Source organism: Bufo gargarizans, chromosome 2 (genome assembly GCF_014858855.1).
Source record: "Bufo gargarizans isolate SCDJY-AF-19 chromosome 2, ASM1485885v1, whole genome shotgun sequence".
Lineage (NCBI taxonomy): Eukaryota > Metazoa > Chordata > Amphibia > Anura > Bufonidae > Bufo > Bufo gargarizans.
The window spans coordinates 41,948,690-41,966,699 of NC_058081.1; the positions used below are offsets into that span (position 1 = coordinate 41,948,690).

Here is an 18,010-nt window from a genome sequence, read left to right on the forward strand (position 1 = left end):
ATTTAGCAATTTCATAATTTAGTGGTTTCTGCTATATCAGAGCTATTTGAAATCTATCCCTAAAAGGGTATATAATATTCAAGGTGCACATTGGGTCATTCAGAATAACTTCACACACACCCGCTACTGTGTATTTCTAAGTCTAATTCTGTCACTAAACCCATACCTGTCACCCAGCGCCTAAATACTAGGCCTCAAATTTATATCCTGCTAAATCTCTCGTTAACGCTGTCCTGTTGTGGCTGGGAAAGTTATTTAGTGTCCGTCAAAGCACATTTTTTGTTCTGGGTTTAAATACAATTCCCAATTTAACAATTTCATAATTTAGTGGTTTCTGCTATATCAGAGCTATTTGAAATCTATCCCTAAAAGGGTATATAATATTCAAGGTGCACATTGGGTCATTCAGAATAACTTCACACACACCCGCTACTGTGTATTTCTAAGTCTAATTCTGTCACTAAACCCATACCTGTCACCCAGCGCCTAAATACTAGGCCTCAAATTTATATCCTGCTAAATCTCTCGTTAACGCTGTCCTGTTGTGGCTGGGAAAGTTATTTAGTGTCCGTCAAAGCACATTTTTTGTTCTGGGTTTAAATACAATTCCCAATTTAACAATTTCATAATTTAGTGGTTTCTGCTATATCAGAGCTATTTGAAATCTATCCCTAAAAGGGTATATAATATTCAAGGTGCACATTGGGTCATTCAGAATAACTTCACACACACCCGCTACTGTGTATTTCTAAGTCTAATTCTGTCACTAAACCCATACCTGTCACCCAGCGCCTAAATACTAGGCCTCAAATTTATATCCTGCTAAATCTCTCGTTACCGCTGTCCTGTTGTGGCTGGGAAAGTTATTTAGTGTCCGTCAAAGCACATTTTTTGTTCTGGGTTTAAATACAATTCCCAATTTAACAATTTCATAATTTAGTGGTTTCTGCTATATCAGAGCTATTTGAAATCTATCCCTAAAAGGGTATATAATATTCAAGGTGCACATTGGGTCATTCAGAATAACTTCACACACACACGCTACTGTGCATATCCCAGTCTAATTCTGTCACTAAATCCATACCGGTCACCCAGCGCCTAAATACTAGGCCTCAAATTTATATCCCGCTGAATTTGAATACAATACATTGGGCCAAATAATATATTTGTTGTTGTGGTGAACCATAACAATGAGAAAAACATCTAGTAAGGGACGCGGACGTGGACATGGTCGTGGTGGTGTTAGTGGACCCTCTGGTGCTGGGAGAGGACGTGGCCGTTCTGCCACATCCACACGTCCTAGTGTACCAACTACCTCAGGTCCCAGTAGCCGCCAGAATTTACAGCGATATATGGTGGGGCCCAATGCCGTTCTAAGGATGGTAAGGCCTGAGCAGGTACAGGCATTAGTCAATTGGGTGGCCGACAGTGGATCCAGCACGTTCACATTATCTCCCACCCAGTCTTCTGCAGAAAGCGCACAGATGGCGCCTGAAAACCAACCCCATCAGTCTGTCACATCACCCCCATGCATACCAGGGAAACTGTCTCAGCCTCAAGTTATGCAGCAGTCTCTTATGCTGTTTGAAGACTCCGCTGGCAGGGTTTCCCAAGGGCATCCACCTAGCCCTTCCCCAGCGGTGAAAGACATAGAATGCACTGACGCACAACCACTTATGTTTCCTGATGATGAGGACATGGGAACACCACCTCAGCATGTCTCTGATGATGACGAAACACAGGTGCCAACTGCTGCGTCTTTCTGCAGTGTGCAGACTGAACAGGAGATCAGGGATCAAGACTGGGTGGAAGACGATGCAGGGGACGATGAGGTCCTAGACCCCACATGGAATGAAGGTCGTGCCACTGACTTTCACAGTTCGGAGGAAGAGGCAGTGGTGAGACCGAGCCAACAGCGTAGCAAAAGAGGGAGCAGTGGGCAAAAGCAGAACACCCGCCGCCAAGAGACTCCGCCTGCTACTGACCGCCGCCATCTGGGACCGAGCACCCCAAAGGCAGCTTCAAGGAGTTCCCTGGCATGGCAATTCTTCAAACAATGTGCTGACGACAAGACCCGAGTGGTTTGCACGCTGTGCCATCAGAGCCTGAAGCGAGGCATTAACGTTCTGAACCTGAGCACAACCTGCATGACCAGGCACCTGCATGCAAAGCATGAACTGCAGTGGAGTAAACACCTTAAAACCAAGGAAGTCACTCAGGCTCCCCCTGCTACCTCTTCTGCTGCTGCCGCCTCGGCCTATTCTGCTGCTGCCGCCTCGGCCTCTTCCTCCGCCTCTGGAGGAACGTTGGCACCTGCCGCCCAGCAAACAGGGGATGTACCACCAACACCACCACCACCACCTCCGTCACCAAGCGTCTCAACCATGTCACACGCCAGCGTTCAGCTCTCCATCTCACAAACATTTGATAGAAAGCGTAAATTCCCACCTAGCCACCCTCGATCCCTGGCCCTGAATGCCAGCATTTCTAAACTACTGGCCTATGAAATGCTGTCATTTAGGCTGGTGGACACAGACAGCTTCAAACAGCTCATGTCGCTTGCTGTCCCACAGTATGTTGTTCCCAGCCGGCACTACTTCTCCAAGAGAGCCGTGCCTTCCCTGCACAACCAAGTATCCGATAAAATCAAGTGTGCACTGCGCAACGCCATCTGTAGCAAGGTCCACCTAACCACAGATACGTGGACCAGTAAGCACGGCCAGGGACGCTATATCTCCCTAACTGCACACTGGGTAAATGTAGTGGCAGCTGGGCCCCAGGCGGAGAGCTGTTTGGCGCACGTCCTTCCGCCGCCAAGGATCGCAGGGCAACATTCTTTGCCTCCTGTTGCCACCTCCTCCTTCTCGGCTTCCTCCTCCTCTTCTTCCACCTGCTCATCCAGTCAGCCACACACCTTCACCACCAACTTCAGCACAGCCCGGGGTAAACGTCAGCAGGCCATTCTGAAACTCATATGTTTGGGGGACAGGCCCCACACCGCACAGGAGTTGTGGCGGGGTATTGAACAACAGACCGACGAGTGGTTGCTGCCGGTGAGCCTCAAGCCCGGCCTGGTGGTGTGTGATAATGGGCGAAATCTCGTTGCAGCTCTGGGACTAGCCAATTTGACGCACATCCCTTGCTTGGCGCATGTGCTGAATTTGGTGGTGCAGAAGTTCATTCACAACTACCCCGACATGTCAGAGCTGCTGCATAAAGTGCGGGCCGTCTGTTCGCGCTTCCGGCGTTCACATCCTGCTGCTGCTCGCCTGTCTGCGCTACAGCGTAACTTCGGCCTTCCCGCTCACCGCCTCATATGCGACGTGCCCACCAGGTGGAACTCCACCTTGCACATGCTGGACAGACTGTGCGAGCAGCAGCAGGCCATAGTGGAGTTTCAGCTGCAGCACGCACGGGTCAGTCGCACTACAGAACAGCACCACTTCACCACCAATGACTGGGCCTCCATGCGAGACCTGTGTGCCCTGTTGCGCTGTTTCGAGTACTCCACCAACATGGCCAGTGGCGATGACACCGTTATCAGCGTTACAATACCACTTCTATGTCTCCTTGAGAAAACACTTAGGGCGATGATGGAAGAGGAGGTGGCCCAGGAGGAGGAGGAGGAGGAGGAGGAAGAGGGGTCATTTTTAGCACTTTCAGGCCAGTCTCTTCGAAGTGACTCAGAGGGAGGTTTTTGGCAACAGCAGAGGCCAGGTACAAATGTGGCCAGCCAGGGCCCACTACTGGAGGACGAGGAGGACGAGGATGAGGAGGAGGTGGAGGAGGATGAGGATGAAGCATGGTCACAGCGGGGTGGCACCCAACGCAGCTCGGGTCCATCACTGGTGCGTGGCTGGGGGGAAAGGCAGGACGATGACGATACGCCTCCCACAGAGGACAGCTTGTCCTTACCCCTGGGCAGCCTGGCACACATGAGCGACTACATGCTGCAGTGCCTGCGCAACGACAGCAGAGTTGCCCACATTTTAACCTGTGCGGACTACTGGGTTGCCACCCTGCTGGATCCACGCTACAAAGACAATGTGCCCACCTTACTTCCTGCACTGGAGCGTGATAGGAAGATGCGCGAGTACAAGCGCACGTTGGTAGACGCGCTACTGAGAGCATTCCCAAATGTCACAGGGGAACAAGTGGAAGCCCAAGGCCAAGGCAGAGGAGGAGCAAGAGGTCGCCAAGGCAGCTGTGTCACGGCCAGCTCCTCTGAGGGCAGGGTTAGCATGGCAGAGATGTGGAAAACTTTTGTCAACACGCCACAGCTAACTGCACCACCACCTGATACGCAACGTGTTAGCAGGAGGCAACATTTCACTAACATGGTGGAACAGTACGTGTGCACACCCCTCCACGTACTGACTGATGGTTCGGCCCCATTCAACTTCTGGGTCTCTAAATTGTCCACGTGGCCAGAGCTAGCCTTTTATGCCTTGGAGGTGCTGGCCTGCCCGGCAGCCAGCGTTTTGTCTGAACGTGTATTCAGCACGGCAGGGGGCGTCATTACAGACAAACGCAGCCGCCTGTCTACAGCCAATGTGGACAAGCTGACGTTCATAAAAATGAACCAGGCATGGATCCCACAGGACCTGTCCGTCCCTTGTCCAGATTAGACATTAACTACCTCCCCATAACCATATATTATTGGACTCCAGGGCACTTCCTCATTCAATCCTATTTTTATTTTCATTTTACCATTATATTGCGAGGCTACCCAAAGTTGAATGAACCTCTCCTCTGCCTGTGTGCTAGGCCTAAATATATGCCAATGGACTGTTGCAGTGGTGGGTGACGTGAAGCCTCATTCTCTGCTATGACATGCAGACTGATTCTCTGCTGACATGAAGCCAGATTGTCTGTTACGGGACCTCTCTCCTCTGCCTGGGTGCCGGGGCCTAAATATCTGAGAATGGACTGTTCCAGTGGTGGGTGACGGGAAGCCAGATTCTCTGCTATGGAACCTCTCTCCAATTGATTTTGGTTAATTTTTATTTATTTAATTTTTATTTTAATTAATTTCCCTATCCACATTTGTTTGCAGGGGATTTACCTACATGTTGCTGCCTTTTGCAGCCCTCTAGCCCTTTCCTGGGCTGTTTTACAGCCGTTTTAGTGCCGAAAAGTTCGGGTCCCCATTGACTTCAATGGGGTTCGGGTTCGGGACGAAGTTCGGATCGGGTTCGGATCCCGAACCCGAACATTTCCGGGATGTTCGGCCGAACTTCTCGAACCCGAACATCCAGGTGTTCGCTCAACTCTAGTGCCTAGGATAAAATTGTCCAAGCTACAACTTGCTAAAGATAGTGAGGGAGTAGCACTGCCGCATCCCTGGACTTACCTCCTTGCAGCACAACTCCAACATATGCAAAGTTGGAATTTGTCAACAATTGGGGACTCCAGGAGATCTATTATTAGCGCTCTTGTTGGGAATCATTCTCCGATCGGGGCGCTGGAGGCACATGCACTTAAGCTATACACCCCTGGCTTGCCTACGTTTCAACTCATGCACAAGGATTGGTGGACTGTCAAGAACCAGCTGGGCATTGCCAAATAAACCCCATTGTGGCAGACCGTATACCTATGGGAACTATACAAATTGCAGGGGTTCGAGGGTTGGGCACAGAAAGGGATCTGCTATGTCCACCAGGTGTTTGACAATGTGACATTAAAAACGTTTCAACAACTGCAAACAGAGTTTGGTCTGCGTAGATCTAGCTTCTTTGCATATTTACAACTACGACATGCTATACAATATCAGGACAAAGAAGTCCCTATGTCTATTGCCAATACAGCATTGTAGGACCAAGTGGTACAAGCGTCCGCTTCATATAAACTTATTTCTTTTGCATTATGGGTTCCTTTTGGAGAAGAGTTTGGGGGATCCAGTAGCTGGTTTGAATTAGAACTAGGAGAAGGATGTGGGGCGTTTGTCCTCTGACCAATGGCAGTCCATTCTGGAGTGCACACCTGTACTATCCCTTAGTGTGGCGCAACGTAGGTTGCAGCTGTTCCTGTTACATAGAGCGTATAGAACACCACTGATGCTTTATAAGATTGGAGTCAGACCGGATGCCTGCTGCCCCCGCTGTGCTGAATCGGAGGCAAACCTTCTCCACATGATGTGGTCGTGCAGAGAGCTTGACGCTTTTTGGTCGGAGGTGTTTAATATGATAGATACAACGTTCACTATTGTACTCCCTAGGGTCTCCGCATTTGGTGTGCTGGGGCTTACACAGCATCTCACTGTAACGGAGGGACAAAGATCAGCAATAGCAAAGATTCTTTACTCATCTAGAAAGCTTATTGCAAGGCATTGGATTCAACCTCTTAGCCCGAACAAACAGGAACTAGTTGGGTCCATAAATCAATTGATATGGATGGAAAAGGGTATTTATCTGAAAAGAGGAGCTATTGCCAAATTTCGGAAGCAGTAGGAGAGCTGGTTTACCCGCTGGGGTCTGGCTTTACAAGATTTGCTGAGAGCTTGGGTGGTAGATAGCATGGGGCCAGTCAGCTTGACTGGGAGGGGAAGTACTATACTTACCGCCCAAAAGGTGCAATAGAGCTCAGAAGGGAAGACTCTGTAAGGAGCGTAGAAGGTGTACTGATGAAGAGAGTGTGGACACTGCGCGGAGGTGGGAGGGGGGGTTATCTACTGTTGTATGCTATGTACCTTGTCCTAATTAAATAATTTCAGAAAAATGGACTGATTAAAAAATTTATATTAATAATAGATAGCGAGGGGACCCCCATCAATCCCAAGAACAAGAGGTATCTGAGCACCCTTTCAGAATGGAGCTACAGTGCTCATGTTGGTCAACAACTTCATTCACTTCCTTGGTCGAATGAAGAATCTTTGGTGGACAAGGTTGACTCTGGAACAACCCTTAAATCCCCACCATCACCACCATATGATGAGTAATGTACAGTTGTGTTCAAAATAATAGCAGTCAGACATCACTAATCTGATCAATCACTGTTTTTGGTAGAAAATATATTTCTACATGCCAAATAATTTACTAGCAGGTGTAGTAGAGTAATAGAAATCCAACAAACCCACCAGTCATGACATGCATGCTGCTGATTCTCTGTAATTCAATCACTTATTGAAAGGGGCATGTTCAAAATAATAGCAGTGTGGAGTTCGATGAGTGAGGTCATTCATTATTTGAAAAATAGGTGGCAATTATTGCCCTTATTTAAGGAAGGAAGGCAGCAAATGTTGTACATGCTGGTTACAGTGCATTTCTCTCCGAAATTCTGAGGAAAATGGGTCGTTCCAGACATTTTTCAGAAGAATAGTGTACCTTGATTACCAGGTTGCTTGGAGAGGGGAAAACATATAAAGAAGTGCAGAAAATGATAGGCTGCTCAGCTAAAATGATCGCAAATCCTTTAAAATGGCAACCAAAAACTGAAATACGTGGAAGGAAGCGAAAAACTACCAATCAAATGGATAGAAGAATAGCCAAAATGGCAAGGAGCCAACAATCAGCTCCTGGAAGATCAAAGAAGGTCTAAAGTTATCTGTGAAAGTAAGATTGTTCAAAGGAAAGCAAAATCTTCAAACATTTTTCAGTTTATATAGTGAATGTTTGAGTTTGTAAAGAGGAATACAAACTGCTATGTTTTCGAACAGTCCAATATTCACTTTTCTTCAATTTTTTTTTTAGAGGAACAACACAAATTGGATATATTTTTCTTCATGTTTTGATTTGGAATAGAATGTGTAGTGTTCCCAATGCATTTGTGTGTATGGAAATAATTCCTATTAGAAGGATTGTGAGCTTTGTAAATTGTTTTAAACACACTGCTATTATTTTGAACACAACTGTAGTAACATAGTACATAAGGCCAAAAAAAGACATTTGTCCATCCAGTTCGGCCTGTTATCCTGTAAGTTGATTCAGAGGAAGGCAAAAAAAAGAACTGTGAGGTAGAAGCCAATTTTCCTCACTACAGGGGGGAAAAAATTCTTTCCCGACTCCAATTAGGCAATCAGAAAAACTCCCTGGATCAACGACCCCTCTCTAGTAGCTATAGCCTGTAATATTATTACGCTCCAGAAATACATCCAGGCCCCTCTTGAATTCCTTTATTGTACTCACCATCACCACCTCCTCAGGCAGAGAGTTCCATAGTCTCACTGCTCTTACCGTAAAGAATCCTCTTCTATGTTTGTGTACAAACCTTCTTTCCTCCAGACGCAGAGGATGTCCCCTCGTCACAGTCACAGTCCTGGGGATAAATAGATGATGGGATAGATCTCTGTACTGACCCCTGATATATTTATACATAGTAATTGGATCTCCCCCCAGTCGTCTTTTTTCTAAAGTGAATAGCCCTAATGTTGATAATCTTTCAGGGTACTGTAGTTGCCCCATTCCAGTTATTACTTTAGTTGCCCTCCTCTGGACCCTCTCCAGCTCTGCTATGTCTGCCTTGTTCACAGGAGCCCAGAATTGTACACAGTACTCCATGTGTGGTCTGACTAGTGATTTGTAAAGTGGTAGGACTATGTTCTCATCACGGGCATCTATGCTCCTTTTGATGCAACCCATTATCTTATTGGCCTTGGCAGCAGCTGCCTGACACTGGTTTTTGCAGCTTAGTTTGCTGTTCACTAAAATTCCTACGTCCTTTTCCATGTCAGTGTTTACCAGTGTTTTACCATTTAGTATGTATGGGTGACTTGCATTATTCCTTCCCATGTGCATAACCTTACATTTGTCAGTGTTAAACCTCATCTGCCACTTATCTGCCCAAGCCTCCAATCTATCCAGATCCCTCTGTAGTAGTATACTGTCCTCTTCAGTGTAAATTACTTTACACAGTTTAGTGTCATCTGCGAAAATGTATACTTTACTATGCAAGCCTTCTACAAGATCATTAATAAATATATTGAAGAGAATAGGCCCAATACTGACCCCTGAGGTGCCCCACTAGTGACAGTAACCCAATCTGAGTATGTACCGTTAATAACCACCCTCTGTTTTCTATCATTGAGCCAGTTACTTACCCACATGCAGACATTTTCTCCCAGTCTGAGCATTCTCATTTTATATACTAACCTTTTATGCGGTACAGTGTCAAATGCTTTGGAGAAGTCCAGATATACGACATCCATTGATTCGCCGCTGTCAAGTCTAGAACTTACCTCCTCATAGAAACTGATTAAATTAGTTTGACATGACTGATCCCTCATGAAGCAATGCTGATATGGCGTTATTTGCTTATTTTCATTGAGGTGTTCCAAGATAGCATCTCTTAGAAAGCCTTCAAACAGTTTACCCACGATGGATGTTAAACTTGCCGACCTATAGTTTCCGGGCTCTGTTTTCGGACCCTTTTTGAATATTGGCACCACATTTGCTATGCGCCAATCCTGTGGGACATTCCCTGTCAGTATAGAGTCCGCAAATATCAGAAATAAGGGTCTGGCTATGACATTACTTAATTCTCTTAGGATACAGGGGGTGTATGCCATCTGGTCCTGGCGATTTGTCTATTTTAATCTTTTTAAGATGGCGCTGTACTTATTCGTTAGTCAGACAGGGCACTTTTAATGGGGAATTTACTTTTACATTCTGCATTTCATCAGTGAATACAGTGGAGAAAAAATAGCTTTGCTTTCTCCTCATCGCTCTCTTCAACTCACCCCTCATCACTCTGTAAAGGGCGGACAACTTCAGATTTATACTTTTTACCATTTATATAATTGAAGAACATTTTAGGGTTCGTTTTGCTCTCTTTGGCAATTAATCTCTCGGTCTCTAGTTTGGCCGCTTTTATTTGTTTTTCACATATTCAATTTTTTTCCTAGTTTTTCAGTGCTTCGTCGCTACCCTCCTGTTTTGGTGATTTAAATGCTTTTGTTTTGTCATTTGTTGCTTTCTTTACAGATTTATTTATCCACATTGATTTCTTCTAGTTCTTTAACCTTTTATTTACATAAAGGTATGTACCTCTCACAATTATATTTTAGGATGCTTTTAAAAATATCCCATTTTGGCTGTATTTTAATTTTTGAGGCTTTGTCCCAGTTAGTTAGGCCTATGGCCTCTCTTAGTTGGCTAAATTTAGCTTTTTTGAAGTTTGGTATTTTTGTTCCTCCCTGAAGAAACACTCTTTTGAATGACAATTGGAAGGTTATTACTTTATGGTCACTATTTCCCAGGTGTCCCCCAACCTGCATGTCTGATGTTCTGTCAGGCCTATTGGTTAATACTAAGTCAAGTATGGCCGTCCCTTTAGTCGGGTCCTGAACCAGTTGGGAAAGGTAATTGTCTTTGGTTATTGCCAAGAACCTGTTTCCTTTATGAGATGTACAGTTTTCAGTTTCCCAGTCTATATCTGGGTAGTTGAAGCCCCCCATAATAACGACCTCATTATGATTTGCCGCCTCGTCTATCTCGTTTAGTAGTAGATTTTCTGTGGACTCTGTGGGGTATATTAGGTGGTTTATAGTAAACTCCTATTAATAATTTATTATTGTTTTTGCCTCCGTGTATCTCTACCCACAGTGACTCCACATGTTCATGTCCCTCACTTACGGTATATCTTCTCGGAATGTGGGCTTTAGACGGGACTTTACATAAAGGCAGACCCCTCTCCTGTTTTAGCGATCCTTTTCTAAACAGACTGTAACCCTGTACATTAACTGCCCAGTCATAGCTATCATCCAGCCATGTATCAGTTATTCCCACTGTCATAGCTATCATCCAGCCATGTCTCAGTTATTCCCACTGTCATAGCTATCATCCAGCCATGTCTCAGTTATTCCCACTATGTCATAGTCCTCCTCACACATCACTAATCCCAGTTCCCCAGTTTTATTGGTCAGGCTTCTGGCATTAGTATACATACATTTAAGAGGTTTATGTATATTTTTTACACTACACCTTTCCTTCTGAACTGAATCTTCCCATCCTATAATGTAATCCCCCCCCCCCCAGTCCCTAGTTTAAACCCTCCTCCAACCTTCTAGCCATCTTCTCCCTCAACACAGCTGCCCCTTCCCCATTGAGGTGCAGCCCATCCATACAATAGAGCATGTAGCTGACAGAGAAGTCGGCCTAGTTCTCCAGAAAACCAAACCCCTCCTTCCTACACCAGTTCTTGAGCCACTTGTTAACCTCCCTAATCTCCCACTACCTTTCTTGTGTGGCTCGAGGTACAGGTAGTATTTCAGAAAATACTACCTTTGAGGTCCTTGCCCTAAGCTTTTGACCTAAATCCCGCTCCACCTACCTCTAACTTTGTCATTGGTTCCGATATGGACCATGACCGCTGGATCTTCTCTAGCCCCTCCCAGTATCCTGTCAACCCAATCCGTGATGTGTCGAACTCTAGCGCCAGGAAGACAACACACTGTTCGTCGATCACGGTCTTTGTGACAGATCGCCCTATCTGTACCCCTAAAAATGGAGTCTCCAACTACCAGCACCTGTCTGCCCTGCTCTCCAGGTCCCCTCCTTACTGGAGCTGACATTCCCCTGACTGGCAGAGGAAGGGTCCGGCTGCAGCAGTGCTCTCTCTAAACTAACATCCCCCTCATCTGCCAACCTTGCCAACTTGTTGGGGTGTGACAGATCAGGGCTAGCCTCCCTGGCACTCTTCCCTCTACTCCGCTTTCTAACTGTTACCCAGCTAGCTACCTCACTTTCCTCAGCCTCCTTGCTACCACCCTTCCCCACTTCTACCCCATAGAGTGCTAACTCTTTTCCAAATTGTTAACGCCTCTCAGTGTTGAAACTCGTGCGGTTAGATACTTGATGTACGATTCCAAACGGGCAATTTGCTCACATTTTGAACAAAGATATGCACCGTCGAACGGCTGTTCCAGGACTGCATACATTAGACAAGATGTGCACTGGACTGCGCTGTCAGTAATGGAGCACATACTCAATGAGGATTACGCAAGAAAAGAGAAAGATACAATATAGTGCAGTGACAAGAAACTGATTTACTGCAGTCCTCTACTAAAGTCACTTAATCTAAAGTCACACACTCAATACAAACACACACTTAAAAATCAAACACGTGAACGCTCACAAACTCACGTTATTTGCCTGCTTGTATAAATAGAGCTCTCAAACAGTCAGCTTTTTTTCCTCTGGATTCAAAGAACTGAGCTGCCCTAAGGCTGGCTATTTAACTTCTCCTAATTAGACAGCCTCACCCTAATTACTCACTTTTGCAAGACCAAACTTGCGTTATTTTCCTGCTTGTATAAATGGAGCTCTTACTACTTTGTATTCAAAGGGAGTAATGTTATATATCAGACTGGAAAGGCTATTCTGAATATGCCCCCATCCCTCCCTCGAGAACAGGACAATGAGAAACATATTCTGGAGAAATAATAGTCAAGTGATTGTCAGTTTAATCTACTTCCACCTTGTAGATGTCTTTCTTCAGCTGCGATTCGGTACATTACCTTCTGACCGTCCTCGCTCTTCCCAACTAGGATCTGACAACAGTCACGTTCACATCAAATTTTGTTTTTATATATTTGAATTAAAAGTAAAAAGGTCAAGTCTTTATATTTTATGTAGCAGTCATTGTGGTAGAGATGGTTGCCCTGAGATTGTATCTTATGTCTTTTCTGAAGCACATCTTGAAGCTCCTGGGCCCCAATGCAAACTTTGTAACAGGAACCCCCACCTACCACATGGCATTAATAACCCTGGTGGGTGGAGGACCCTTAAGCTCTCTAAGGCACCTGGTCCCAGGGTCCCTGCACCCACTCACAGTAGCTTCATCCCTGCTTGTATTCGATGCTTTATTCATTGGGCATAAGTATATGTAGACTGGAATCAAGAATACTATCATATTGGAAGCCCTTCTCCAAAAAAAGAAAGGGGCATAACCTGAAAAGGGTAGCAGACATCAGTTTTGATAAACTCCCACCAAGTCTATTAGAGAATAAGCTTGATTTACACAAACCAGAAACCCCCCTTATCCCACCATACATAGGACATCACTTACTTTTTATGAGCGTGGAAGGAGGAGTATGTGAAGCTCTTCCCCTCATATTCTCCAAAGAATTTGCTCTCGCTCAGGCGTATGTGGTAGATTTCGTTGGCAGAGCATCGGCTGTAGTTCCTCTGCCACTGATCAGGCGACGTGGGATTATCTCTGGTGGGAATAAGGGAAACGCTGTTACGTCCCTGCTGAAGAAATGTGGAACCTTCACTCAGATGATCACAAAAAGTGGCAGGAGTTGGACATCCACCAATCTGATATTGATGGGCAATCGTAAGGACAGGCCATCAATTTTAAAAATTCTGGAGAACCATTTGACACTGTTCTCAATAGGGTCCATACCACCAAGGTGACTTCATTAAGGAGGACCTGTCAGCTCTCCTGAAATGTATGTTTTGGTAACTCCTTGCATCACCCATGTAATAGCAATTCTGGAGCATCTATTCTTATGACTCTGTGCTGTGCTATTCCTTTATTATACCTGCTAGACGTTAGACATGAATTAATAGCAGTTTGAATTGAAGGACCAGCTGGGTGTTACCAGTTGGGAGGGGTGGCCATGCACAGTCTGAAGCTGGCAGTACTGATTGGATAATATCAGACAGTGCAGGGCAACACCCCCATCCGGACTTCCATTGCAAACTTGTGGCAATTCATGGGAATTATAAAGGAATGATACAACTTAGGGTCATAGGCTCCGAAATTGTTATTACAAAGGGGATACAAGTAGTTACCAAAACTGACATGTCAAGAGAGGGGACGGGTCCTCTTATACAGATTGTATTGTATTACCCACAGGTATCCAAATGAGGAAACCTTCCTACCACTAGATTGACCAGGAGAAGCTGTTTGCACAGGGCAGGGTACTGTCATACAGTGTCCTAATTAACAGTGAAATACAATATTCTGCCCTAATAATTTGGGCACCATATCATATTCAAATATCCCCACCACATATCTGACTGAATTACAATGCTATACAGCGCTGCTTCTATACTTCAAAATTATACCATACAGTGCTACACAATGCTTAAAGGGGGTGTACCAGCTATTTTTCTTTTTGTAAAAGACACTGAAGCTATTAAAATAATAATAAAAAAAAGTACTATGCTCTGAACTAATACTACACACTGGCTGCTGCAGCCGTTACTTCATGTTTTTGGCTGCAGCCGATCACTGGCCTGAATGGTATGGTATTTGGTATTAGTAATGGTATTTTTTTAAATTATTGTAATAGTTTTGGTGTCTTTTACACTGCCAATATAGTGCCCTAATAATACTAACATACAGTGACCAGACAACATCTCAATGCATAAATCTAATACTGCTATACAGTCAGGCTATCTCATGAAGACAACCCTCATCCATATTCCCTGTTAGAGTATATGGACTCCTTAATTGGGACTCCCTTTCATGACGTAGAACAGAAAGTCACTCAGTGTACGCAAGCCATTCTTGAATTACATCTGAATATGTAATAAAACATGTCAGGAATATGGATTAATATTTACTGTCAGCCATGTCCTCACACCCACCATTTGCTGAAAGATAGCAGAGGTAGTGAACAGATAGCAGAAAACTCCTAGCAGGCCACATTTAGTTACATTTCACACCTCTAGTCAGACAGCATGGATCCTGCAGCAAAACCTCCCTGCAGGGGGTCTAAGCCATTCCCCAGTTCAATCAGATCTAGCAGACAGCATAGAACCGGAGATTCATAAGGAATTATGAATCGTTTCTCCATCCCAGGCAAAATTAGGTTATCTTTTTGCGATCCTAGGGGAAAGCCAAACATCCACGTGGTCCTGGCTTGATGCTAGGATGCCCGGGAGGGGAGATATACATATCTCCCCACAGAAACCATGTAGCGGCACCATGTTTGGACTCTAGTTGTAGTCGGAACCCAGGCGGATCAATTGGGCCCGGAACCACCTCTCTACAACATTCTGGTCTGGAGCTATGAACCCTAAAGGGGTTTTGTGGGTCATTTCATGCCAGCCCAGAAGAGGGGGTAGTGGACCCTTCCAAGAGGACGGGCCGGCTACAATTTAAAAGGCTTGTGCCAGCAAGCGGGCGTGTCTTTCTGAAAGGGGGTCACATCATGCAAATGTGTTTGGAGAGACCTGGAAACCAGCTGACATCCCTGCCCTCCATGTGAATACAGCAAAGGAACATTCATCTACCCGGTAACTGACTTGTACTCTGCGTAATCCTGTGTGTACCATATTCCCTGTATTTGTAACCTCAGACCACTCTATATATTCTCTGTGTATAGTGTTAAATCTAGTGTGCCCTTAAGGCGATTAAATATATAATTTAATCTTGTGCTGTCTTGTATCTCGATCACGAATCCCCACGTCCATGTTTCGGCCTAGTTATAAGCTACCGCGGGTTGGTTTCTCACCCTATATAATCCCGTTAGCGGACCAGGCTTATATCGAACAAGAAGCTGGTGGCAGATTACCCGGGCTGAGACAGCGCTGTTTTCACTGCGGCAGTGAAAAGGCTCTCTCAGCTTGTTGCCTCTCTGTGCCCGCATGGACAGGAGGTGTCTGCGTAAACTGCACCAAGTTTACCTTACAAGCTCCTCCAGGAGGGCGTAACATCAAGTCTTGGTAACCAGGGACCATACCGCGTCTCGTGAGCTCGACGTAGTTGACGTCAACTGGACACGAGGGGTGGTATCCGTCACACTACAGCTCTCTGACTTCCCCAGCAAAATAATCTGTTTGCTGCAGGAGCATAACATTGGGTGATAAGTCAGGTGGTCACATTTTCAAAATAGGTTGTCTTTGATGAGACAACCCCTTTAAGATTCTTGGTGGCTGCAAACCTAAACAAAACCATCAGAAGAGGATGCATCCAAAGGAATGAGTAAGTTAGGTAAAGACATGAGCTCCATCACAGTACCTGGAGAGGGCTTGCCAAGGGCTTGGACGCTGGAGAAAAGAATCTGTTGTGGTTTCCCTGAACAAAAAGCATTAGGTGAAAGTCAATTAGACATAGCTATCAAATGTAACTTTAAAATGTTTTTTTGGGACTCAGATATTAATGACCTATTCATTGGATAGGTCGTCAAAATCAGATCGGTGGGGGTCGGAAACACGGTACCACCACCAATCAGCGGTTACCTGTGCAGTACCCTACAGCAGGAGGTATCAACAAATGGTCTGTAGTATAATGGTATGTTTTGTATTGCAACCAGTATAGCCAAGTATAGATGGCACAGCCAAGGTTAACAACTCCGGCTCAGCCCTTGTAGGAGGCAAGGTGATGGATGACTCCACCCTTAGCTGGAAGTTGTTCTAGGGAGGATTCAGAGTGGATGGAAGCAGTGACCTATGCTACCTCCTCTCAGGCTCAAGAAAGCTTGAAAAGCTACAGAAAAAGGGTCAGTAAGGTGACCTGCTACTGCAGCCATTCAGACTTTGCTGTTGTGAGGGACATCGTTAAAGACCCTTCGCAACTGGACACGTTCTGGCCAGGTATGCCTTCCAAAACCAGTATGCTGAAGTGGACACTACAGCCATTATTGCCAAGAGATTCTATTTCAACAAGATAGAAAGCAAAGAGGGCCATAATTCCCATCCTTAGCTAAATTTATGCACTGCTATCTTGGAGCAAATTTCAATTGTAACTGTGTTTTGCTATTACTGGATGTACTATAACTCCTATTTTGCAATACAGAAGAGAGATGTGTATTATTTTATCTCTGGCCAGGTTTCCTGATTCCTACTCCATACACCAGCCATTGCCCTAAACACACCCTGCCTTGCATCCATTCAAACACCTAACCTCAAGGGAGCCCATTCAAATACCATCAGGCAGGAGCCCCAGAACCAGGGTGTGCCCTGAGGGAAGTAAGGGTGTCCCCTCCTTTCACTGGGAGGCCCTAGGGAGCAACTGTGGGAGGACAGTCGCTGTGATTGACTGTGACAGCCACAACCAGTAACAATCCCATCCTTTACTTAGGCTCCTCATGGCCTCGCTGCACAAGCAGCCACAATTCCAGAAAGTAAACAGTGTACACAGCTCCGTACACCGTGTAGTGCCTATTCCCGGGTACCTCAGCTCAGCTCCTATTCAAGTAAATAGGGAGTCATCAATATCTTAGTTCCAGAAAACCCCTTTTAATTGTGCCTGGTCTCTATTACAGGCAGGACATAAGGAGGGGGTTGCACCAGGAGCAAGCTTCAGCTCCAGCAGAGACAAAGCAACATTGGCCTCCTGCTGAATGGTCTAAACCCAGGTTAAGGGACAAGTAGAGGGAGGAACAATGGACATCTATTGAAATTCTAAATATATTTTTTTATTTTGCAAATGTATTGTTTTCATTCATGTTTCCTTTACTTACTGCCCCCTAGAGGTGTGTATCAGTAATGTGATGAGGGTGGAGGTTGCTGGGCAAACACAGTTGAGCGCCAACATGGCATACTTAAATTCTTCTTCACAGACCACATGATCTAAAGAGAAAAAAATGCTGAGGTCAGAAACTAATGAAAAGACAATACAATTCACATGAGATCAGAGGCATCGGATGCCGCCATATTGTGTGACCTTATACCTGATTTATAGCGATGTAATTAGTCTACCAGGGTGATCAAATAGTATTACTTAATATCTGTACGTCAGAATATCAGACCTGGGGTGCAGCATCAGTAGCAGAAATTAAAGGACTTGTCTGCTATACCTTCTTTGTATAATGATTCCCTGATTGCAGAGCCGCATCTCTCCTCAGGCAGCGGCTGAGCTGTCACTGAGGGGGTAGCAGCGGGGCATTATAACTACTGGGGGCACTACAGGAGGATTGTAGATACAGGAGTCACTACTGCAAGCTATTAGACCTACTGGGAGCGCTACATGGGCGTTCTAAATACTGGAGTCACTACAATGGGACATAATAACTACTGGGGGCACTATAGGGGGCATTATAACTACTAGGAACACTATGGGGGACATCATAGCTACTGGGGTTATTGTAATTAGTGGAGACATGCAGGTATCATAACAA

The 18,010-nt window shown here is 45.3% G+C and overlaps 1 protein-coding gene across 1 annotated transcript in view; it reads right to left on the minus strand.

The window, feature by feature from the left end:
- Positions 1–18,010, minus strand: part of LOC122927196 (potassium channel subfamily T member 2-like) — a 190,012-nt gene that overhangs the window by 56,374 nt on the left and 115,628 nt on the right. The window contains exons 15-16 of the mRNA XM_044278815.1: positions 17,354–17,462; positions 13,003–13,152 (exon numbers count right to left, since the gene is read on the minus strand). Coding sequence (XP_044134750.1) covers positions 13,003–13,152; positions 17,354–17,462 — 259 coding nt within the window. The remainder of the gene's footprint in view (positions 1–13,002; positions 13,153–17,353; positions 17,463–18,010) is intronic.